Source organism: Urtica dioica, chromosome 7 (assembly GCF_054948205.1).
Source record: "Urtica dioica subsp. dioica isolate 48M chromosome 7, U.dioica_male_clone48M_v1_H2, whole genome shotgun sequence".
NCBI classification, from domain to species: domain Eukaryota; kingdom Viridiplantae; phylum Streptophyta; class Magnoliopsida; order Rosales; family Urticaceae; genus Urtica; species Urtica dioica.
In genome coordinates, this window is record NC_142762.1 from 20,357,028 (window position 1) to 20,384,245 (window position 27,218).

Consider the following 27,218-nt stretch of genomic DNA (forward strand, 5'->3'; position numbering starts at 1 on the left):
ACTACTTGATATGGTGTGCATGGATTCTCGCATGCTTTAGTTGCATGGACGTATGAAATCCTTCCCGCTCTTGCAGAAAATGAGTATGGAATCTGCCGTAATCCAAATCCAACTCCGCGTGTTCTTCGCTGGCAGTTTTTGTACCAGTTCAGATGCAACTCCAAAGGGCTTGTAGAGACTGTATTTGAAAATAGCGAGGTAAATATTATTTACCGTGACAGTTAATATTATTTACTTTTAGTTTTTTTATTTTATGACCGGTAAAAACTATTTTTTTCCTTTACTATTAGTAATTTAGTATTTTGTTGACTGATATACTATTATTTCCATGTGATTTCTGAAGGGGGTGCTCTTTAAGTTTAGTTATTTTGTATAGTGTGATTGAAGTATTTTATGTTGGTGTAAGTGTAAGTGAAACACACTGTTTGCTTTGTCAAAGTCTTATTTAAAAGTCTCATATTTGATTTAGAGTTCACTGAATGAGAATTATTTTTTTTACTAATGAGTCTGTGAATCACTGCTAATGAAAGTTTATTTCGTAACAAACGTGGTTGTATTTCCAAGGACATAAATATAGAATTGTCAAAGTACAACTACATATGACTATAACTCCCACATTTTATATGGACATAACATTAGTGAGCTAAATAATATTAACCGTGATAGTTAATATTATTTACTGTTATAATATACATATATGACAAACTTGTTTTTTTTTTATCTATTTGATTACAGGTTGTTAAAGAAATTATTTTAAGCGAAATTGAAAAGAAGGCATCATTACATGGCGCCGTTTATTTCTCAAGATGCCAATGTGGAGGATGTACCTTTTTCAAGCACACGCAAGGACTCTCCAAACAATAGTGCAAGAAAAAGGGTACCGTCAACCTTTCTCAATACGAAAACTGTGACAATGTTGCATTTATGACATTGTTGAACAAGGTATGTAGATTTATAGTTAATCAGATTTACGTCTAAGAAATATATAGTTAGTTAATCAAATTAAGATGATCATGTTAATTTTGAAATCATTAAACAAGGTTGCAAAATTGGAAAAGGGTCAATCAAAGTTGAAGAGGCAACTCAAGAAAGGCCAATAGTTTGATGTTCAAGTTGCTCATATAAAAAAAAACAACTTGATGAAATTCTAAAAGTTGTTTCGTCAAGCAGTAACAAAGATGCAAGAGACCAATCTTTGGGAGACCTCGACGCGGATCATGTATTCTCAGCTCATGCCGAAACTACACATACCAAAAACATAACGGTTCTTATAAATGTTTGCTGTATATAGTATAAACTGTGAAGGTTAATACAATTTACTGTGAAGGTTAATCTGATTTACTGAAAATGTTTGTTCAATTTACATAGGAAAACGTGGTCGATGGCAACACATGGATATTTCAAGAACCCATTCCAGAAGTTGTAGAGAAAGAGAGCACGTTTGAGGAAGCAACAACCAACTTGCCTTCGAACATTGTCGAGATCACCATTGCTAAAGTCACAGAGACCCAAAACGAAAAGATAAATTGGCAATAATCTAATTTACTGTTAAGGTTAATATGATTAACTGTTGGAATTTTTTATTTAATTTACACATTAAAATGAGGACGAAAGCAACGAAGGGACAATTTTCATACCAATTGTTGCAGTGGGTGTTGAAAAAGAGATCACATGTGTGTCTTCATCAATCAATTGTGATAAAAACGTGGCAGGGATCATTATTGACGAAGTGGCAGTGATCGAGACCGTAGAGGCAATCATATTTTTCAGCTAATCTGATTTACTCTAAAGGTTAATATTATTTACTATCTCATATTTGTTGAATTAACTTTGGGTGATAACTTTATGACTGTGGCAATGACATACTTGACATGAAATTGACGGCGACGCCAACAAAGGGACATGTGTGAATGCAATAGCTGAGGTTGAGAAAGAAAGCACCAATACTACGGGGATTGGATTGAAGAGGAAGAACGATGATGAATAGGTAAATAACTAATTAAGATCAGATTGGCAAACCTTGAAATATTTATGCAAACAATTTGTTTTTGCAGCAAGAAAATGCAATGGAACCCGAAGACAAAAGGGAGCAACCAAGAAGAGCAAGTAAACGAACTAAAGGGAAAGCAATAGCTACAAGCTGTGAACAATAAGAACAGAATGCTGCAGGAATACAGGAGAAGAAAAGGGAGCGAAAACCAAGCAGCAAAACTATAACGCCATATACGACAGCTTTCGGATCCGCGACAGAGAAACGGAAGAAAAAAGATAAAGACGAGGAGCATATCGTGGATGATGATGCAGATTATCAATCGTTGAACCTCAAATTGTCCCAAGTATTTCAAGAAGATGGAAAATGATCGAGTATACCGATCATTATACAAAACATTAAAAAGTCTTTACTTTTATTTGCTTATCAAGATATTTTTGTTGAACATGGCTATTTTATTTTTGTTTTGATTTACTCACCATTGTTATTCTATATTGTTGTAAAGACATGAAAAAATTATTTGAGCATTTTCTTTTTTACTTTTGAAGTATGAATCTGTGTTTATTAACCAGACAGTACTGTAAGTAAATTGTATTAACCTGGATAGTTAATCATATTAACCAATGGATTCATTTGTTAAATGCTATTTTGATCGTGGTCACATTGGACATTAAAATTTAATTAAACAAATGAACTATCAATTAATCATTTCAATATAATTCATACTGAAGAATAAATTTAGGACTGTAAGTAAATCATATTAACTTGGACAGTTAATCCTATTAACCATTGAGCTCATTTGTTAAAAAAACCATTTTGACTATGGTCACATTGGACATTAGACTTTTATTAGACAAGTTAAATGTAAGTTAATGATTTCAACATAATTCACAATGTATAATAAATAATCTAACCAAGTAAAATGTAAATAAATCATATTAACCCTGACAGTTAATTGTATTAACCATTTCCAAAAATTAACAAACCATTATACAACTGAATGAATCCATAAAGCTCTACAAGATAATATGGAAAAAATAAAATGATTACAAAATTCCATATCAACAAGTTCAAAAATCAAACTTAATTGGACATCAATGTAGAAAATTTATGTGTTAAAATTTAGTCCATTAGACACGTTCGCTTGTTGTGGCCATTTCGGCCGCATTTTTCATAGTGTAGCTTTTTAAAATCCTCCGAAGCTAATTTGTACCTTTTCTTCTTCGGCCTCCCAGCCTTGGCCCTAATATTGGAGCTTCAATTGAGTCTTTAAGCTTTCGGGGGACATTACATCACGGCATGTCTTCGATTGGGTACAAGCTTTCGGCATAAGTCACTAAAAAATATTCTCTAGTGTAATAAGGCTATACAAAAGACAGAGGATTCAATTTTTTCTTCCATATAGCAGCTATAGCATGAGAACAAGGGAACTCGTCCAATTTCCACTAGTAACACGTGCATGTTCTATTAGCTAAATTTACAGTTTCGTTTACTCCGTTATCGACCACTTCAAGATCTTGCATGTTTATGGGTATGACTTGCAAGTTATAAATACAACAAATTAACTAACAAGGAAAATAATTAATATCAGCTTATATAGAAAATGACATAAATTTTGTTAGTAAATATTATTTACGCTAGTAGTAAATAATATTTACTATAAATATTAATGATTGATCTTACAAAAGCAAAGGTACTGCAAATAAACTCACCGACATACAGCAAGCATTGTCGTCATTTGTCAACGAAATCTCAACAGCTCTAGGAGTAAGAGATATCGTCATAAAATTCCCAAAATCAGTGCGCTCATAAAATCATTTTTGGAGTATACAACTCAATAATCAATTCCGATACAGGCTAACCCCTTGCTTCTTTCAATCTAGAATTCATCAATTCCGAGATATTGGTTGTCATCAGATCGTAGCGCCTTCCAGGGAAGAGCGAACGAGACCATCTCTTCGGATCCGCAACCTCTAAATATTTCTTAATGCGAGGATCTATTTTGTTCAAGAGACTCAAATATTTCTCATAGTCAGACACCGCATACGCCTTTGCACACCTTATGAAAAGGGTTCAATTGCACCGTGATGAAAATTAACCTTTAAGTTGCTCGATAGGTGTTGCATACATGCTGCGATTTTTGCTTCAGGAAATACACTAGAAATAGTCTTCGCGATCGGTTTATGCCTATCCGAAATTACAACCATCGACTCACGCACACCTTTGGCCTCTTTCAACTTGAGAAAGAACCACTCCCATGACAAGTCGTTTTTTGAACGACTATGGCATATCCTATCGGGAAGATATAATCCCATCCATTACCGAAGCAATAAGCAAACTCCCGCCAAACTTCGTTTTTAGATAGGTTCCGTCAACCGAGATTATGGGTCAACAATATTTCCAACCCGAGATTGATGCTCCAAATGCTATGAAAAAATACATGAATTCTCCAATCGATTTGACATGAAATCTGTAAATGTACCTATTAAACCAGCAGTAAATCTATTAGCTAATCTGATTAACTGTTGTGTCAATATTATTTATTGTTACAACCATGAGATACATATTGATTTAAATGAAGATTGGTACCTAGATTCTTGGACTTCATCATATCTCCAATGTAAGGAAGCAAAGAATAAGCCTCCTTCGGGCATCCTCTAATCTCCTTATGGGTCATATGACAGATTTTTCCATGCCTTGTAATAGGAAATATCAACTTGTAAGTCCGCCCTTGCTGTTGAAATGATGTCTTTTGGAGTAATGTGGTCAGCACATACTTTCTCTAAATTACTTTTTAAGAAATAGCTAATCAGAGATGATGATGCTTGTCGGTGATCATTAATGTGCATGGTCAACAGTGTGCATGTTCAAATATTTGCGTACGGTCCAAAAGCCCATATCTTTAGACGAGACATCGTTCATCATCCACTTGCAAGAACTAACAAAGCAAATAAGATTGTAGCGAGACGTAGATGACCTAGCAACTTCAAACTCAAAACTGTTTGAAATAGCCAATAATTGCATGACTTTGACCATGTGTTCTTTCTTCATGAAAATTGAACCCTCATTAAAGACTAATGATGATGTAAATTTATAAAAACTTACATCATCAACGATAGTCAGATCTTTGAAAAAGCCAACTACAATAAAAAAAACACCGTTAATCAACGAAAACTCATAATTTGGTAAATACTATTTACTACTTTATTTACCATTCGCAAAATTACTATAAACGGACTATTAATTAGATATGAGAGTGAAGACTCATTAACCATCTTAAGAATGTTGTGGTTCATATAAATAAAACTATGCAAGTCGCTAGACAGTAATCAAACTCTGAAAATTTAATGGTAAATAATATTTACAGTCCGACCATTCGATAGTAAATATTATTTACCATTCGAAAATGCAAAACACTTATCAAACGATTCCATGACTCAAATCCGATGATGAATAACTGTAAACGGACTATTAATTAGATATGAGAGTAAAGAGTCATTAACCATCATAAGAATGTTGTGGTTCATATAAATAAAACTATGCAGGTTGCTAGACGGTAACCAAACTCCAAAAATTTAATGGTAAATAATATTTACAGTCCGATCATTCGATAGTAAATATTATTTCCATTCGAAAAAGCAAAATACCTATCTCCTATTTGGAAAACGATTCCATGATTCAAATCCGATGATGAATAACTGTAAATTTTTTGGAATTAACAAACAAATAAGAACGAAGTTTTATGAAACCAAAGAACCTAAACGCCTACACTAGACAGACATAAACTAAGAATGATTAAATGACTAACCTAGACAAATAGATAATATAAGAACAATAGAAGAACATCTACAAAATCGACGATCCTAAACATTTATTCCAAATGAAAATTCGTCGTTGAATATCCTAGTTGCAAATCGCAGAATAATCATGAAAGACGAATTGATTAAAAAAAAAGCTTATTCAAACCTCTGGAAGAAATTGGAAATCGCAAATCACAGGAAGAAATTGGAAATCGCCGCTGTGAGACTGCAAATCGTCTCTTGTCTTCTCGTGCCGAGCTCTGGAAGAAAAATCTAGTGAAACAGAATGATCGGAGGTACCGAGTGAGCTGAGGAGAGGAATTAGTTAAAACAGTTTATATGAAAGGAATTTTGAAAGTTAGAAATATGAACTATTTCTCTAAATAAATGGATAATTGAGCTATAATTTAAAAATCCCAAAAATGATTAGGCTAGTTGTTTACAAATATAAATTTATTTTTAAAAATTAATTGTACAGTTATACACTGTAATTTTATATTTTAAAAAATGTGATTACGTTAATAAGATTCCTAAAAATGTGATTAATTTCATGGAAAAATGATATGAAATAACCAATTCAAACTATGATTTTTGTAAAATAGCCATAGTTTCATTAGGTATAGCAAAATAGCCAATTGAGAGTACTACGACTTTTAATGCTGTCTCGATTAATTTTAATCCAGCTTTCGTAAAACTTACATTTTGTCTTTATAGTTCGTTGGGATTAAATTTAATCCAATCTAGATTAATCTTACTTGGGCTAGTTTGCTTATAGTTGGCAAACTATGGCTATTTTGCAAAAGTTTAAGTTCTATTTGGCTATATAGCCGTTCGACGCTAATTTCATTAGTTACAACCAAACACACTTTTTATATTGAATTTGTTCGTGTATTATACATTCGTGATGATTAACGAATGACGAGTCATTCGGGTCGTAATAAAAAAAATGCATTTAGTAATTATTAAAAAAAAATGGAACATAGAAATTAACTATTTAATAGAGAAATGGATATGTTTAACATATTTATTTATTTATCTTATGTTGTTTTCTATTCTTTGTGCATTTGATTAGTTATTACTTAGCGAAACCAAGCATAGTTAGTGTATTCAGTTTCAAACAGCACCACAAAACCACCACTTATTCGGCACCGAAATAGCCGGGAAATTTGGAGGTTGAGGGTTAGGGTTTCTCTGCTGCGCTGCAGAAGGCTCGTCTTTCCGAATCCCAAGCTCAGTTTCCTTCCCACTGCCCGATCAAACATGACAGGTTTCTCTATCTCTTCTCCGACTTCCGTCAATTTCAATGGACGCCTATTTTTTTTCTTTGTAATTGATGAGAAATTTGAGACGAGGGCAAAAAAAAAAACCGAGGCTTATCCGATTAGTCTGGCGTGAAATTCATGTCGATTTAATTATGAAAATTCGCACTCAGAATTGCTTCCAGTCGATCATATAGCATAGGGATTTTAGAATTGTATTATTTTCTTCAAGTTGTATTATTTTTAACTGTTCCGGTGACAAAAACAACTTGAACTGTTAACCTTCTGATTTTCAAAGCTATGGTCTCTAATCAGAGTTGGCGAATGAATGATATTTTATTTATTTAATTTTTTTTTTGTGGGCGGATGGCAGGTAACGAAGATCCGATGGTATCAAAAGACGAAGCCGCCGCAGAGACGGGATTGACGAAGCTGAAGCGATGGCAGTGGTGGTGCCTGGTGGGGCTCCTCATCGCTTTCCTTATCGCTGGGCAGGCCGCGGCGGTGATGCTCGGGAGATTCTACTACGACCGCGGAGGCAACAGCAAATGGATGGCCACGATTGTCCAGACCGCCGCGTTCCCGATCCTCCTCGTCCCTCTCTTCCTCCTCTCGCCCGCCTCCGAAACCCGACCCCCAATCGCAGCCTCTCCGATGATCATCGCCTTGGTCTACATTGTCCTCGGAGCTGTCATCGCCGGAGACAACATGCTCTACTCGGTCGGTCTTCTCTACCTCTCGGCCTCGACGTACTCTCTCATCTGCTCGACCCAGCTCGCCTTCAACGCCGTCTTCTCGTACTTCCTCAACGCCCAGAAATTCACCGCTCTGATCCTCAACTCCGTGGTGGTTCTGTCCCTATCCACGGCCCTCATCGCCGTCAACGAGGACTCCGACGGCCCGTCCGGTGTCTCGAGGCGGAAGTACGTCCTCGGGTTTGCCGCCACGCTCGCCGCCTCCGCTCTCTACTCCCTCATCCTCTCCCTCATGCAGCTCGCCTTCCAGAAGGTCCTGAAGCGAGAGACGTTCTCGGTGGTCCTCGAGATGCAGATCTTCACCTCCGCGGTCGCCACATGTGTCTCTCTCCTCGGCCTCTTCGCCAGCGGAGAGTACAAGACTCTCCGCTCCGAGGCCCACGGGTTCGGAGTCTCTGCTTACGTGGCGACTCTGGTGGGGACGGCCCTGGCTTGGCAGGTGTGCTCGGTGGGGGTCGTGGGGCTCGTCTTCCTGGTCTCTTCGCTCTTCTCCAACGTGATAAGCACGCTCTCATTGGCCGTCACGCCCATCGCCGCGGTCATCGTGTTCCACGACAGCATGAACGGGGTCAAGATCGTCGCGATGCTCATGGCCATTTGGGGCTTCACTTCGTATATATATCAGAACTACGTCGACGATTCTAAAGCCAGAAGAGCACAGCAGGCTGCGACAACTTCTGATACACCGCAGAATGATTCTGTGTGCTGATGGGTTAGTACAGAAAGAAAAAAAAAACAGCATTTTGTTTTAGTTACTAAATTTATAGAACTACAAGTTAAGCCCTCTTGTTGTTCTTTTTTTATCATCAATTATTTGGTGTAAATTCTAATATATTCTGCTTCTTTTCTTTTCCTTCTACCCCTTGAAACAATATAGTGGTTAGTAGGTGCTCTAAGATTTGAGACGAAATAAAACCCCTCTTGTAATCCAACGTCCATATCACTGACAGTGAAAGCTTAAGAGATATTATGTCTCGAACAATATATTATTTAATAAACAAATCCGACATATTGGTATTCTCTATCACTGGATTTACTCGTGACATGGATGAGTTAACTCATTTGAAAATTAGTGTGACCAAGACAAAAAGAAGAAAGTAAATTAAGATTTTAAGAGTGTAATGAAACGTACCTACTACTACTACTAATAACTACCCCGCAATTTGTTTATTGGGCTGTTTAATAGGGAAATCACGACTTAAGAGGGCTAAGCCCAAAGGGAAAAATTTTATATAGCTAACTTAAAACATGCATAACTTTTCATATTACACTCATATTTTAAAAATATTTCACTCGTAACCGTCTATCTTTTTTTTTAGACAAAAATACTCTCATGTTTCAAAAATTTAGACAACAAATCATTGAAATCTGGTGAACAACTATTAAAATCTGGTTATCTGTTATTAAGATATTATTAACTCTTATTGAAATCTAGTTATAAATTATTGAAATCTGGTAGGTTATTGAAATCTGATCAATAGTTATTCAAATATGGTTAACAATTATTGAAATATGATTAACTGTTATTGAAATATGGTCAATGACTATTGAAATATGGTTAACTGTCATTGAAAATGATTATTTATGAAATACTATTCTTAAGAATTGGAAGAAATTAATTGAAGCTCATATTTTATAACAACGTCTTTCATACAATGACGTCTCTGGGAATATCGGACAAATAATTTAGGTTCCATCAAAGACATGATTGTCCATTCTATCGTAATAGCTTGCAATAAATATTAACAAAACAGAACCCACTTTATAAGATAGCCATATAAACACAGTTCTCCCACTTTACCTCTCAGAAAGCTCAAGAACTCTGTTGCCCTTCTGTCTTTACTGGCCTCCCTCCTTGCGGCCGATGACCACGACGACTCGGGATCTTAGTTCGGAACAGTTTGGAAACATTTCCTTGGGTTTGGCTCGACGATCAAAGCCTAGGCAATGTATGCTTGTAACACAACTCTCTATCCAGAGAGTATTCATTGCGAGATAGACTTTCTTCGTGTTCGTTGCGAGGAGGAATAGCCTCTTACGCATTGACTTTGGTCCTCACAGGTTGTATTTCTCAATTCTACTACTACTATTACTACTACTAATAACTACCCCCACAATTTGTTCATTTGATTGTTTAATAGGGAAATCACAACGACTTAAGAAGGCCAAGTCAAGGGAAAAATTTCATAACTAACCTTAAATATACGTCACTTTTCATATTACTCATATTTTTAAAATATTTCACTAGCAACCGTTTCTCTTTTTTTTTTCCGAACAAAAATACCCTTATGTTTTAAACATTTAGTCAACAATTATTAAATTTGATAACCAATTATTGAAATCTGGTTAACCGTTATAAAAATCTGGTTAACTCTTATCGAAATATGGTTAAAAATTATTTAAATCTGGACACTTATTGAAATCTGCTCAATAGTTATTTAAATATGGTCAACAACTATTGAAATCTGGTCAACAACTACTGAAATCTGGTTAACAACGACTAAGATGGAAAAAAGTTACGAAAACCGATTACTTTCGACTATTTCCACTAAATCAAGGGTACAAGCGTGAAGTTGAATTTATTTATCCTACATGCTTTTCCTTTTTCACAATTGACATACTATTCTTAAGAATTGGAAGAAATTAATTGAAGCTCATATTTTATTACAACGTCTTTCATACAATGACGTCGCTGAGAATATCAGACAAATAATTTAGGTTCCATCAAAGACACGGTTGTCCATTCTATTGTAATGGCTTGCAATATATATTATCAAAACGGAGGCCACTTTATAAGATATCCATATAAACACGCTTCTCCCACTTTACCTCCCAGAAAGCTCAAGCCACCGATCCTGAACTCTATTGTCGTTCTGGCTTCACTGGCCTCCTTCATTATGGCCGATGACCACGACGACTCATGATCTTAATTTTGGATAGTATGGAAACATTTCCTCGGGTTTAGCTCGACGATCAAAGCTCATCAATGTACGCTTTAACACAACTCTCTATCTAGACAAGTATTCGTTGCAAGTGAGAATTTCTCCGTGTTCGTTGCGAGGAGGAATAGCCTTTTACGCATTGACTTTGGTCCTCACACGTTGTATTTCTCAAGATTCTTCTCTGTACTCGAGCATTCATTATTAGCACTCTCAATCCATTCATTGCATTGCTCATCGTCCGGGACAGTTCCGAGTTGTGAAGGAGATGACTTTACTAGCCGCCATCTTTTGTTTTGCATCTTATGTTTATGGGAAGTATCTTGATGAATACAATGCAACATATGAAGTAGTGACAATTTTGATGAATCTCCAAGTGGTTCTTCACGATGAATTATTATTAGCATAGTATATTATATGTATTATTATTTTATTTAGTCTTTCCTTTATTTTGTTGTATTAAGGTTATATACGTATACTATTGTAATTTCTCATTCTCACGTTATTTTTAGACTTCTATTTTCTCTTTGAATCCCTAAAGTTTCATGTTATCAGAGCTCAATTCATGGCCTTGTTGATTGATTGAAGAAAGTGAAGATACCAACCACAATTCTCACGGATCGAACTACGTTTTTTGTCCTACAATTGGTATTTTTGATTCTGCCCTTTAGTTAGTGGATGTCGTAATTGTTTGGTGATTGTTCTGTTCTTCGATTTGGTATTTTTTGGATTCGTTTTGTGATTGCATTTTTTGGATTTTGATTTGTGTTCTCTCTGTTATCTAGATTTCGATCTTGGAGTGTTTGGATTGGTGTTTTCGATATGGCAGGCCATATAAATGATTCCCTTAAGGCGATTGGTATTTAATTGGATGGAAAAAATTACTTATATTGGAGTTATGTTATGAGGAAGTTTTTGCATGGGAAATCTATGTCGAGTTATTTGACGGGGGTGCAAGCTAAGCCCTCCGATGAGAAGGCTGCTGATTTTACGACTTTGGTTGATGTTTGGGTGGCTGATATAGCAAAAATTATCACATGGATTAACAACTCTATTACCCACTCGATCGGTGCTTAGTTGGCGTAGTACAAGACTGTGAATGAGGTATGAGAACATTTGGAGAGACTCTATACTCAGTCTAACTTAGCCAAATAATATCAACTGGAGATGGATATTCGTGCACTTTGGCCGAGTGGTATGAGTATTCAGGAGTTCTATTCTGCCATGTCCTCGTTGTGGGATCAATTGGCATTGATCGAGTCAGCTGAGTTGATGGCAGTGAAGGCTTGGATCTCTCGAAATGAAGAGGAACGATTGGTTTAGTTCCTGATGGCGCTTCATGACGAAATTGAGGGATTGTTTGGTGCGATTTTTCACTACAATCCTCTTTCTTTTGTTGATTATGTGGTCAACGTGTTGCTGGCCGAAGAGGTTCGTCTTAAGTCTAAGATTAACAAGGAGGCTCCACTACTCGCATCGGCCGCTGTCTTTGCCATCACATATTGGCCATCCGGTGGCAATGTGTCCAAGCCATCGATGAAATCCCCTCTAGATGAGTGTTCCTTTTGCAAGCAGAAGAGGCATTGTAAGGCTCAATACCTTGTTTTGTTGAGCAGAGGCAAAGCGCAGCAACAACAACAACCACCTTAGCAACAACGACCACCCAAGCCTCAACAACGTCCGATACCTCCGTGGGCACCACATCCACCTTAGTTCACCAACGATGTTGCTGTCCCATCTATGGATCCGTACATGTTTGAGCAGTTCCAATAGTTCCTTGACTCGCAACCTCATGCCATGCCCGCCTCTTCCTCAAAAGGTTGTCCTGATCGTCATCCTCAGGTATACCATCCTTATTGTGGATCCTTGAATCGAGTGCATCCCACAATATGTCTCTTCACTTTCCATCCTTTGTGTCATTGTGTCATAAAAAATCTCTTCTCATTATGACCGCCTATGGCACTCATATGTCATTGAAGGGTGTTGGTTCTATTGTCACATCTCATATTTCTCTTCCTGATGTCTACTATATCCCTAGTCTTGCTATAAATCTTGTGTCTGTCAGTCAATTATGTGAATATGGTTTCTTAGTCACTTTTTCTTCCACTTGTCGTGTTCAGGACTCGCAATCTCATACGATGATTGGGACAAGCCGTATGCAGGCGGACTCTATGTCTTAAATGAACTCAAAGTATCGGATATGCCTGCCTCTAGTGTGGATTTATTTTCTTTTCGTCCGAGTCATTTGCCGTCTCACTTTATTTGTGGCATTCTCATTTGTGTCATGTTTCAGCGTCTCGTTTGCATTTTTTGGTTTATACGCGAGCTTTAGGACAATTCAACTCCCATGATATTTTTTTATTGTAGTGGTTGTAAACTTGCAAAATTTTCATCTGTACCTTTTGAAAAAAGTGTTTCGTCATCTCTTACTTCATTTGATATTGTGCATTATGATGTGTGGGGACTTGCTCCCGTGTCTGCAAAGGTTGGTTTTAGATATTATATTTTATTTATTGACGATTTCACTCATTATACTTGAGTTTATCTTATGAAGCGTAGATCTAATTTTTTGGGTATTTAATGGAACTTTAGAGCTCTTGTAAAAAAACAACACCCTGCTGTCATGAAATATTTTCTTAGTGATATAGGGTTGAATATACTTTTAACAATTTTTGCTAGTTACCTGCTTCTGATGGGACCATTCGTCAAACCTCATGTACACACCTCAACAAAACGGTGTCGTTGAAAGGAAACATCGTCATCTTGTCGAGACTGCTTCCTTATTCCTATTGTCTGCTAAGTTTCCAAGTCTTTTTTTAGGGGAGGTTATCCATATCTCTGCCTATGTCATAAACAGAATCCCAATCTCTCACAATTCAGGTTGTCCCCATTTAAAAACTTGTTTGGCAATGTCCTTAATTATGTCTCTTTGCGTGTATTTCGTTCCACTTGTTTCATGCTTTGATCTCACGTTGAGTGCGACAAATTATCTCCTAAGTCTGCTTTGTGTGTCTTTTTGGGTTATCGTATTGGTCAAAAGGGATATCATTATTTTAATCCAGTTGGGCAAAAATTCTATTTCCCTCGCCATATCATGTTTTTAGAGCATATTCCTTTTTTGTCTGTTCTCGCTAGTTCTCATCACATGACTCAGTCAGATCTTATTCGTATTGATCCTTTTGATATTGACATCGATGACGATATAATAATTTATACTTTGGTTTTCAAGACACACACACCTTTGACCTCTCCTACTACGACTTCTAACCATCTCTCAAGATTACGGATTATCCTCCTATGCGTCAGTCTACTCATCCTTGTAAGTCCATTAAACTTCCCAACTTTCCTTATTCTACATACTCCACTTTTTTTTTTCTTTCTCTTGTCTCTTTACTCTCTGTTTGAGCCTTTATCCTATACATCAAACTCATACTTGAGACTTCATACTGTTGCCATCGAGGAAGCGAGCCATTTCCTCTCTTTGGGTCTATAAGATCAAGACCAAATATGATGGGTCTGTTGAGCAACACAAGGCCCGTCTTGTTGCTAAAGGCTATTTACAAGAGTATGGTATGGATTCTGAAGAGATTTTTGTGCTAGTTGCAAAGATGACGACCATCCACACTTTGTTTGTCGTGGCTTCCGTTCATCGATGGAAGATATCTTAGATGAATGGAATGAATGCTTTCTTGTGTGGTGATATTCACGAAGAGGTCTACGTGACACCACATCTGGGTGTTGCGCACTAGCCCGGTCATGTGTGCAACCTGCGCAAAGCTCTCCATGGTCTCAAACAAGCTCCCCAAGCTTGGTTTGATAATTTCTCCACCGTGATCACCTCTCTTGTCTTTCTTCCTAGTCAACATGATTCCGCTTTGTTTGTCAAGTGTACAAGTACAAGTCATATCCTTATGTCCTTGTGATTTAGTCATTGAAGTCTGACTTGACTTTGCTCGATGATTTGTATGACAAATCTGGGTTCGTTGGGTCACTTTCAAAGGCTTACCTTTTCTCCAAAGGGTTACCTTTTATCTCAGTCAAAGTATAGCTTTTGAGCGCGCTCATCTCAATGACAAGAGGAATGTTGACACTCTACTTGAAACCAATGCTCGCTACTCTCCATCAGACGGATCTCTTTTGAATGATCCTAGTCTATACCGTGCGATTGTAGGGAGCTTAGTTTATCACACAATTACTCATCTTGATATTGCGCATGCTGTTCATGTTGTGAGACAGTTTGTCATTGCTCCTACCACAGCTCATTGGGCTGCTGCTCTTCGCATTCTGATGTATCTTCATGGTACTCAATTTTAGAGTCTACTGTTTCCTTCTCCGTCTTCATTAAAGCTGCGCGCCTACTTTGATACTGATTGGGTTGGTGATCCTATGAATTAGAATTCCACCAACGGATTCTGCGTTTTCCTTGGAGATTCTCTCATCTCATGGAAGAGCAAGAAGCATGATGTCCTTTCTTGCTCGCTATGATCAAGACTACATGTGAAATTGTTTGGTTATGCTGGTTACTTGCTGATCTAGATGTCACTCTTCATCATTCTACACCACTATACTATGATAATCATAGTGTCATCTAGATTGCTCGTAACTTGGTCTTTCATGAGTGAACCAAGCATATTGAGATTGATTGACTTGTCACTCGAAATCATTTACAGCTTGCTACAATCGCATTGTCTTATGTTCATTCTTCTCTTCAGATTGTTGATTTGTTCACAAAGGCTTACTACACTTCGCGCTTCCGCTTCTTAGCTTATTGATGTAGTTGTTAGGAATTCTTGCCCACGAGAAGATGCTTTTGTATATTCTCGCTGAAATATTAATAAAATAAAGTTTTGACATTTATAAGTTATTCAAATTGAAAGCATTATTTCTTATATATACATATTAAGATTTATCAAACATTCATCAACCCGTATCAAACTGAGTCACATGCATAGCATTTGAGCTTGGGTGGTGAACTAAAACTGGTCGATAATTGGTTCATGCCTGGGTAGCTGAATCTGAAATCATATATGTGGAACACAAGTGAAGGTTGATCTTAGTGGGAGCATTCTACACTTGTGGTTAGTGTACGACACGAACATGTCTTGGTTGTAAATATGTCGTTTAAGGACCATTACGACACACTAATCGAGGTCACAAATGATGATCACAGTGAGACTTGATCTAAATCCTAAAGTGATCATGGACACTGGATCATGTTACCGCACTCTTTGGCTCATTCGCTAAAAGGCCACTATCATGCTAATCACAACTTATGTCTTGGGAGTTGCGGAACATGGTTCGAGTGGAAAGTGATTTAAGATATGGAATCCGGCCTTCCTCAGAGAAGTTAATGTTCTCTCACCTAAGGGTTGATTCCAAAACCGATAGATTGCGTGCACTTCCGAAGTTTTTACGTTCGGAAGAATCTTTCACTGGGGAAGCAACAATGCTTAGGGCTTATAGGTGTCAAGAAACGTATAACGGAATAATTGACTTTTCTCGATACGGGTTGAACCTGGAGGATCTTGATCACGAACTGACTATATCAGTGGAAACTGGTCACGATGAGTAAATATAATTCTAGTACAAAAGAGGATTCAGTATTGGCTTGGAAGGTGGAGTCTGATCAAGATTAGACAAATCGATGTAGAAAAAAAAGTACTTTTTTTGTCTTTTCATCGGATTTGTTAAGTTTCTAATACTAGGTTCATAGTCCCCGATTCGGCTATGATAAAGGCGGATAATAACTTTCGAATAATAATGTTTTCATTATTATAATCTCACTAGATGTAATTATGATTGACAGCATCAATTATGAAACATGAGTATTTGCAAAATTAAATAATTATTTATGGTAGTATTAATTATTTATTGTTTGATCAAGTAAATAATTAATCAATTACTTATTTGTTTATTGTTGGACTAATTAAATAAATAATTAATTAGGTTTTAAGCAATTGGGCCTTGCACATATTGAGGTGGACGAGTTTTTAGGGGTTTCGGGCATTGAGATTTGCGCCAATCCCCCCTTGGCCGTTTGCCAAAAATTCATTCATGCCATATTGGTACTTACCAATATTTTCTCTAAAGTTCTTTAAATAAAGGAGAGAGAAAATATTTAAAAGGAAATAAGATATTGTCATTTATTCTCTCTCATGAATACTCAGAGAGAATAATATTTAAAAGGAAATAAGATATTGTCCTTTATTCTCTCTCATGAATATTTGGAGAGAATAATATTTAAAAAAATAAGATATTGTCATTTATTCTCTCTCATGAATATTAGGAGAGAATAATATTTAAAAGGAAATAAGATATTTCCTTTATTCTCTCATTAATAAATATTCTCTATTTAAACAGAAAATAAAATCTCATAGATATTGATCTGATGACTAAGAGATAAAGTATGATTCATGAGATGAGATCCAAGGGCCAAGCTTTGATTCACTAGTGTGAACACAATAAAAGGAAATAATATATTTTGGAAACTATCAAGAATATATCATTTCCACTACTATAAATAGGGGTTCATGAGAAGGCAACAAACACACTTTTGCATTCAGAAAATTAAACCAAGAGTCTCTCCCTCTCTCTCTCTTCGCCGACTTCTCTCTCCCCCTCTTGGAACTCTACGATTCCAATCCCATAAACACAATGCGATCTAACACCTCGTTGTAGATTGTAGTAAGATAAAGATTGTGCCCACTCATCTTTCTTATTCGTTTCGGAGATTACGTCTCGGAAGATTACGGTGTCATCACTGACGAGTTCAGAGCGTCGAGGAGCTAAAAGCTTGAAGATAGTCTTATAAGAGTGAAGACGGAGGAGTCAAAGCTTGAAGATTTAGTAGTTGATCCAAAACATGTAAGTATTACTGAATTTTTGAACCTTGCTCTTATTGGTTGCTTAACATTGCTTTCAGGAATTATTAATGAGTAAATCTAGATCTTGTTAGATAATCATAATATTAATTAGTTGTTGTTAGTGTAATTAATCTTTTCTGCACTTAATATGGTTATCAAGGTTCAATAATCACCAACAAGTGGTATCAGAGGAATGTTTATTTACGTTATAAATTGATTCGTTCATGTGATTAATTTAAATGGTTTGAATCAAAAAATATTTAGATTATGTTTTTCCTGCAATTCAATATATAATTATGTGAATTGTGATTCGAGGTTGATCGTAGAATATTTGATTCTCGTTTTTCTAGATTTTATGTTAAATCTGAAATTCAAAGGGTATAGATTGTTTTTGTAAACTTTATTATTATTATTATTACTGTTGAAATCCGACGAGCGACGTTCTTGATCAAAACAATCGGCGAGAGACGAACCCACAACGAGGAGAAGTGAAGGACCGAAGAAGGGCCTCAACGGTCGATGACCAAAAGGGGCGGACAGCCCGTCCGCCGCCTCGCAGCTGCCGGGCCTCTGTGGCCGTGTGGCCCACCTGGCACAAAGCCCGAACACTCGGGTCGATTACCACTATGGCGGGTGGACTCGAGGATAGTCCGGGATTGGGCCCGGATGCCAAGTGAGCCTACGGGTCCACTTAATAATATTTTTTTTTGGGAAAAATAAATAATTTGATATTGATTTATTTTCCAATGGGACATTGGTAATTTGGTATGGGCCCATAACTTATCCATGAACGAATTTGATATCGGGTTCATCTCGTTTTATTTATTAAGAGTCAAATAGGATACGATCAAACCGAATCAAATCATGCTTGCTTTCCTTGTTAATTAAATTGCTTTGCCATGCTTGATATAACTTGGAACTTCTGTCATGGATTATCATGGGCTTTCATTTATTAATTTGAAATTATCTTATTAGATTAGGATAGTTAATTATTGAATGAGTTGAACGGATCGGAAAGCTTTGTCACCAAGCCGATAAGAGGCTAAGCTTGGGGGTTAATAAAAGACGACGTCTTCCCTCCCAACTGGAAGCTTTTCCGTGAAGGAATACTAATAAGATAATCTAGACTAGATGTCACAAAATTCCTAATAACTAAGCTGTATCGAAACTTATGTTTTTAAGGGTAGCTTAGAAACACTCGAGTTTTTAATACGATTTAGTTAACTCAAGTGGATAACCTAGATTAATGTTAATGCTAGGAAAATTAAAATACTAAAAGTATATTGAGTCTATAAGGCCTCCAACATTAACACAACACCGTGAGGGTGGTCTTGCTCGCCTCGTGACCGGTGGTCTTTTAGACATGGTGGTTCATTCCCTTCGGAAGGTGTAAGCGCATTCCAATACCAAGGTTGTGTTTCTGACAATAGGTGGAGAGGTGGATCTCGTGTTTGACCTAGGCTTCCCTAGCATACACGGGCTATGCTTTGTCTACTAAAATATTGGGTCGACTCAAGTATGAGATGACCGGTGGTTGTCTCATATGACCAACGATTCCTATAAAACTGGTAGTTAGTAAGCATAGTTATGAATGTACATGAACCACGATTGCTTTACTAATCCGAGATGGTCCTCATTTTTGCTAGGTGCACTCCGTTACGTCACCTTAGTGAAACGGACTTTGGCTATTGGTGAAATACCATGGTATATAAAAACTGGGTCTTTTTAGAGATTAGTATTTTTCCCTGTGCTTAGTGCATCATGTTTTTATTTCCTAAACTATTGTGATGAATCTGATCAACTTCTTAGGCACTGAGATAAATGAAGCTACTCGAGTGAGATTTTTCTAGAATCCCTCATCGAGGAGTACGCCGGCTTCATAGAATACTTTCGTGGTTTCGGCCCAAAGTATGTCATGAAGAAGTTCCAAGTTGAACTTCTTGCCTGGCGTGATGGTTTAGTAAAGGACGAGTGCCGTTATAGATTGCACTCTGCAGGTGTGACAATCCCATCTCATTATTACTCTCCTATAAGACAACCCGTGGAGAATGTTCTCGCAGTGGGAGAGCCTTCGGTTATCTACATCTCTGATGATGATGACGATGTAGTAGACTTGTACCCTGAGTCTTGTGGAGGTATTGTCCCGTCCGCACACATACATGTATTAGAGGCATTTTATGCTGAAGATTCATTCTCGTTCTGGATAATTGATTCGGGGACTACTAATCATGTTTGTACATCTTTACAAGTGTTTGATTCCTGGGAGTAGCTGAATAGAAATTAACTACATCTTAGAATGGGGAACGGAGAGTCCGTCACGGCTAAAGGTTTATGAGTATTTCGACTCCAATTTGGAAATAAATATTTGATACTTGATTCAGTTTATTTTATTCCTGGTTTTTGTAGAAACCTTGTTTTAGTTTCTGAGTTACTAAAACATAAATATTCTTTGTCAATGAATGAAACTGTTATTAGTATTTCTTATGATGGAAGAATTATATGTGATGCTCATTTATATCGTGGTTTATATGTGATATCCCCTAAAAATAAATTTGCTTTTAATGTTGAGATGTTTAAAGTAGCTAAACCCACATCTAATAAAAGAATAAAGGTATCCAATGATGATGAAACATATTCATGGCACTTAAGACTTTTCACAATAATATAAACAGGCTAGAGAGGCTTGCAAGGCTTAGGCTGTTGAAACACGTTAAAGTGGGAACTCTACCTGTTTGTGAATCCTGCATTGAAGGGAAGATGACCAAGAGATCTTTCTCTGGCAAAGAACTAAGGGCCACCGAACCTCTCCAACTAGTTCACTCTAATGTCTGAGGACCAATTAGTGAAGCTGCGAGAGAGACGGTTATGAATATTTCGTCACTTTCAGTTACGATTGTTCTAGATATGGTTTCATTTACCTAATTCACCGAAAATCTGAAACTTTTGACAAGTTCAAAGAATTTCGTGCTTGTGTTGAAAATCAATTAGGTAACACTATTAAGACCTTTCGATCTGATCGGGGAGGCGAGTTCTTGGATACTAAGTTCACCGATTATTTGCTTGAACATGGGATTGTGTCGCAATTATCGGCTCTTGGTAACCCACAACAAAATGGAGTTTCTGAAAGGAGAAACCGAACTCTATTAGACATGGTAAGATCCATGATTATCTATTCTTTACTCTCAACATATTTTTGGGTTATGCTTTGCAAACTGATGTATTCGTCTTGAACCATGTTTCTTCTAAATCGATATCCAAAACCCCATTGGAATTATGGAACAGAGCTAATCCTAGCTTGCGTCACTTCTGTATATGGGGTTGTCCCGCTCACGTCTTGAAAAAGAAGGTGAGTAAACTGGAACAAAAAACAAACTTATGTTTCTTTGTTGGATATCCAGAAGGGACTAGAGGAGGTATATTCTATTATCCTATGGATAAGAAAACCTTCATCTCTACTCATGCTACTTTTCTTTAAGATGATTATGTTAAATCACATAAGCCTCATAGTACAATAGTACTCGAGGAAACGATTAGACCAACCCCAAAGACTAACGTCCGAGGGGAACCATTGTGGGGCTATAAAAATGAATTTTATTATTTATTTGGCTTTGGTGTTGGAATAGATCTAGTATTAAGAATAATTTATCGCTTGTAGTAAGCGGCGGAATATAAAAAATCCTTTAAAACATGTAAAACGATTTTGCAACCTAGACAAAGTGCATGAACATGTAATCTAAAATAAAACTATAATGAGTTTTCACTCGGTACCAACGTTGCTTGTGTTGGAATTGATCTAGGGTTTAAGAAAAAGTTTAACGCTTCGCAAAGCGGCGGAATTTTAAAAATTTTCTTTTCAAGTAAAAACAGTTTTTTACTAACATAGACAAAGAGCAAGCACATGTAAATAAAAACTATAATGAGCATAGAAGTTTAGTAACCTTTCTTGAAGCTTGAACTTTGAGAAGCTTTTGGAAAGTTGCAACGCTCGTCTCCCTCGTAGCACGTCTCTCTTTCTTTCCTCGGCAACTCGAGCAACCACGAAAGTTTCTATCACTAAATCACTCGAAATAAAAGGAATCAGTGAGTGGGCACTTTTAAATACTACGACTTAAGAACGAGTCTTGAAGTCGCAGAGCTAAACACTAGGTCAAATGAGGACCTAGGTGCCAAAACAAAAAAATCGAAAATAAACTAGAGAGAGAGAGGGAGGGGCGGCAACCACAAGTTCTAGAGAGAGAGGCTCTCAATCTCTAACTTATGTGGAATGAATGGAATGAGAGGAATGAGGGTCCTATTTATAGGAGAAGGGTTGGCCTTGGAAAGAAGTAGTTTCCTCTTATTTTCCAAGCCTTTATGAGCAATCCCTTATTGCCCAAATCTCCAAAATGGGCGCCTACCTCAAGTCAATCCCCAAGGGATTAGTTTCCTCTTTTGTTTCCCTCTTGGTTGCCTTGGCCGAAATACTTGTTTCCTCATAGATGAAATTTGTTTCCTCTTTTTCTTTTGGCAAGTATCTTGATACATTTATGCACAAAATATTCTCTCTTTCCTTGGGTGTGTTGGGCGCCTAACACCTTCTAGAAGGGGCTTCTAGAAGCTTTTCCATTTTGTTCATGACAACATGAAAAAGGCCCATTAAGAATTTTCAATAAAATTATTATGAAATGAAATTAATCCACAAGGCCCAATTAATCTTATTATGGCCGAGTGTTACTTGTCATCAAATGACCATGTCAAAAAATTTATTGACATTCATTTCATCCTATGTCTCAAAAGACAAAAATACCATTTTGACAATTTTCGTTCTTGCTTTGACTTAGCTTCCAGTTTAACTATTCCTAATCGATGTGATTCGTGACAGTGACCTCATGGATCCAAATGAACAAAGCTTGAGCTAAAATACTTGGACTCAAAAGTTCACAAACCTTTTCCAAGTTTAGCTTAATGTCAACTGACTCCACTAAAGAGTTGACACTAAAAATCTCTCGGTTCAAATGAATTTATTTTCTACTCAAGAATTCAACCTAATTGTAATGAGTGGATCCACAGAATATTATCAGTGTTTACCCTTCATGAATATCATCAGCTAGTCGGGATTTACAAAATTACCATTTTACCCTTCTAGCTGTTATTTCCTCAACTCCTTTGTCGCTTGTGAATAAGTTAGAAACAATGTATTGACGAGGAGCTAACAAGTCACATTGTTTCATCCAAAAGAGTCAAGACTCAATTTGGACACTGGCCAGTTCATTTATTCACACTCCAAGGAACAAAGCATGAGGTGATATACATTGCATTTCAGCAATCTTGTACATGAATTCCATATCTATGAGAACTTCACAAAGTTACTCATGACATTCTCACAACTTAGTACTTCACCAATAGGCCTTGTTCGGAATCACATAGTGAGTCCGAACTCTGACTTTCTCAAATGAGAATACTAAGGTGTGCAATGACATGTCTCATTTCAGGATTAAGGTTGTTGTCAATGGTGCCCACAAGAAGAATTGTAATCTTTATTGTGTACAGTTGATGTAATAAAGTCTCATGAAGACTCTTGCTTGTAATTGCCTATTCATTCATTAATAAAGTTGAAACGTTCATTCAATCTTCCTTGTTTGAAGCTTTATGATAAAATCTTAGTCTTTTAGTCCATAAACAAACTTAACAACTTACGAAGAGACAAGTGTAGATTTGCATGAACAAACTCTTCGTAGTTTGCTTAAAACGATATATTCGCAATCTAAGGGTCAAAGGACTATTGACCTCAGTATGATTGTTAGAAGAATCTATGATGTCCGGTTATGAGGTATTGAGAGTTGGAGACTCTATAGTTCTTCTAGGTATCTTCCGAAGGTACTGAATTGACCAGTGCACTTCTAGAAACAAGATAAGAACAAACCATTTAACCTCTTATGTCTCGAAGTCACTATGTATGAATTGCATCATGCTTACCTTAATCCTGAAATGAGACATGTCATTTCACACCTTAGTATTCTCATTTGAGAAAGTCAGAGTTCGGACTCACTATGTGATTCCGAACAGGGCCTATTGGTGAAGTACTAAGTTGCGAGAATGTCATGAGTAACTTTGTGAAGTTCTCATAGATATGGAATTCATGTACAAGATTGCTGAAATGCAATGTATGTCACCTCATGCTTTGTTCCTTGGAGTGTGAATAAATGAACTGGCCAGTGTCCAAATTGAATCCTGACTCTTTTGGATGAAACAATGTGACTTGTTAGCTCCTCGTTAATGTTGTCAATGGTGCCCACAAGAAGAGTTGTAGTCTTTATTTTGAACATTTGATGTAATAAAGTCTCATGAAGACTCTTGCTTGTAATTGCCTATTCATTCATTAATAAAGTTGAAACGTTCATTCAATATTCCTTGTCTGAAGCTTTATGATAAAACCATAGTCTTTTAGTCCATAAACAAACTTAACAACTTACGAAGAGACAAATGTAGATTTGCATGAACAAACTCTTCGTAGTTTGCTTAAAACGATATATTCGCAATCTTAGGGTCAAAGGACTATTGACCTCAGTATGATTGTTAGAAGAATCTATGATGTCTGGTTATGAGGCATTGAGAGTTAGGAACTCTATAGTTCTTCTAGGTATCTTCCGAAGGTACTGAATTGACCAGTGCACTTCTAAAGACAAGATAAGAACAAACCATTTAACCTCTTATGTCTCGAAGTCACTATGTATGAATTGCATCATGCTTACCTTAATCCTGAAATGAGACATGCCATTTCACACCTTAGTATTCTCATTTGAGAAAGTCAAAGTTCGGACTCACTATGTGATTCCGAACAAGGCCTATTGGTGAAGTACTAAGTTGTGAGTCTGTCATGAGTAACTTTGTGAAGTTCTCATAGATATGGAATTCATGTACAAGATTGCTGAAATGCAATGTATGTCACCTCATGCTTTGTTCCTTGGAGTGTGAATAAATGAACTGGCCAGTGTCCAAATTGAGTCCTGACTCTTTTGGATGAAACAATGTGACTTGTTAGCTCCTCGTCAATACATTGTTTCTAACTTATTCACAAGCGACAAAGGAGTTGAGGAAATAACAGCTAGAAGGGTAAAATGGTAATTTAGTAAATCCCGACTAGCTGATGACATTCATGAAGGGTAAACATAGATAATATTCAGTGGATCCGCTCATCATAATTAGGTCGAATTCTTGAGTAGAAAATAAATTCATTTGAACCGAGAGATTTTCAGTGTCAGCTCTTTAGTGGAGTCAGTTGGCATTAAGCTAAACTTGGAAAAGGTTTGTGAACTTTTGAGTCCAAGTGTTTAGCTAAAGCTTTGTTCATTTGGGTCCATGAGGTCACTGTCACGAATCACATCGATAGGAATAGTTAAACTGGAAGCTAAGCCAAAACAAGAACGAAAATAGTTAAAAGGGTATTTTTGTCTTTTGAGACAAAGGATGAAATGAATGTCAATAAATTTTTTGACAAGGTCATTTTGTGACATGTTTCACTCGGCCATGACTTGATCATTGGGCCTTGTGAATTAATTTCATTTCATAAGAATTTTATTGAAAATTCTTATTGGGCCTTTTTCATGTTGTCATGAACAAATGGAAAAGCTTCTAGAAGCCTTTTCTAGAAGGCCTTGGGCGCCCAACATACCCAACCAAGAGAGAATATTTTGTGCATAAATGTATCAAGATACTTGCCAAAAGAAAAAGAGGAAACAAATTTGCATAAGGATGCTATATGGAATTCGGCCAAGAGAGAGACAAGGCAAGCCTTGAACAAAATAGGAAACAAATCAAGGCTTCTAGAAGCCCTAGCTTGGCCGAGTATCTCAAAGGGAAAAAAGAGGAAATTGCTCATGAATATGTGATATTCTATAGAAGAGGAAACTACCTTATTAAAGGTGAGACCTCTCCTATAAATAGGAGCCTCATTTCCTCACAATTCATTTTCATCCAAGTTTAAGAGATTTGAGAGACTCTCTCTCTAGAACTTGGCCGAAGTCCTCTTCTCTCTCTCTCTAGTTTATTTTCGGTTTTCTCTTGTCTTGGCACCTAGGTCCTCACTCGACCTAGTCTTTAGCTCTGCGACTTCGAGACTCGTTCTCAAGTCGTAGTGTTTAAAAGTGCCCACTCACTAATTCCTTCTTTTCGAGTGATTTAGTGATAGAAACTATCGTGGTTGCTCGAGTTCCCGAGGAAAGAAAAGAGAGACGTGCTGCGAGGGGAGACGAACGTTGCCAACCTTCCAAAGGCTCATCAACGTTCAAGCATCAAAAAGGTTAGTGACTTTTATAGCTCATATTAGTTTTTATTTACATGCATATGCTCTTGTCTAGGTTAGTAAAAACTAGTTTTACTTAAAAAGAAAATTTTTAAAATTCCGCCGCTTAACGAAGCGTTAAACTTTTTCTTAAACCCTAGATCGATTCCAACAAATGGTATCAGAGCTATGGTCAAAGGAATGCATGTGCATGTTTTTAAATTATGAGCTTGAAAATCGTTTTCGAAAGTTTACTAATTTTGTGACAAGTTAGAATTGTAATCTTAGATTTTTTTTTAATTTATTGCTCATGCCTTTAAATTAAAAACCATGTTGATTTTCTATGAGTTTGGGATGATGTTAAAACACATTAGAATCAGTTCTAAAAGTTTTTAATTTTTTATATTGAAAAACGTGTTTTAAAGGTTTGAGAATTTTCGAGTAAATTTTGTGACTAGTTTTGTTTTCTTGCTAGTTTCGTTTATTTACTTGAATCGTTTTATGCATGTTGTTATTTCTTTTATTTTTATGTTATTACCCTGCTAATAAAACACAAATAAAAGCTTTTAAACAACTTCATAAAACGTTCCGTTACACTCGATTCTTTTTCGCACCTAAAAGGACAAAGCTTTAATTTATTTCTTTTTCTTCGAGCTGGAATGTAAACCCGCATTAAAAGCGGCATAACTCTCTGCTCAGAAATCGAAATTTAATGATTCTTGAATCAAATTAAAGCTCTGTCTGTCCTCTGTCCAATGCCACCGGTTTCGGCTCAAAAGGACATCGGAGCCGCCAGTTATGGCGATTTTACTCCGAGGTGCGCGGCTGTCTGAAACTCCAGTTTTTTTTAGAAATCCGGATTTTCAAACCCCACTACCATGAGTTATAGAACTCTAATGAGAAAACTTTCTTGAGCAAAAATGTTTTTCATATGATTATAAACATGATGTGTAAAGATTAAAAGTTTTGATTTTTGAAAGATTAATTGAAATTGAATTTTTACAAAACTAGTTTGAATTTTGAAAAACCGTTTTCACTTTCAAACTTGAAAATATTTTGTCATCCAAATCAAATAAGTTTTCAAAATGTTTTCAAAACTATATCTATATCACATATGTTCAAAATCTATATGCTCTTGAAATTTTGAGTGGGAGGTCTCTTTGTAGACAAAACCGAAAAATAAAAAGATGTGTAATCTCAAACTTTCAAGTGTTCGAGTGAGTTGAAGTTCACACTTCCCTCACGCACTTTCCCGAAATAGAAAATAGGAAAAGATCGAGTATGTCCCTTGTGCCTTTATGCACTAATACTGCTCTGAACATGTCGATCTAGGATTCTCTTCTAGTTGTCCG

General features: G+C 36.6%; 1 protein-coding gene across 1 annotated transcript; it reads left to right on the forward strand.

The window, feature by feature from the left end:
• The first annotated feature begins 6,850 nt into the window (after positions 1-6,850).
• PUP11 (purine permease 11) lies at positions 6,851-8,828 on the forward strand. Its single transcript, XM_089621439.1, has 2 exons — positions 6,851-7,057; positions 7,423-8,828. The coding sequence occupies exons 1-2, from the start codon at positions 7,051-7,053 to the stop codon at positions 8,511-8,513; spliced, it is 1,098 nt and encodes a 365-aa protein (XP_089477565.1). The 5' UTR covers positions 6,851-7,050; the 3' UTR covers positions 8,514-8,828.
• Positions 8,829-27,218: the final 18,390 nt, after the last annotated feature.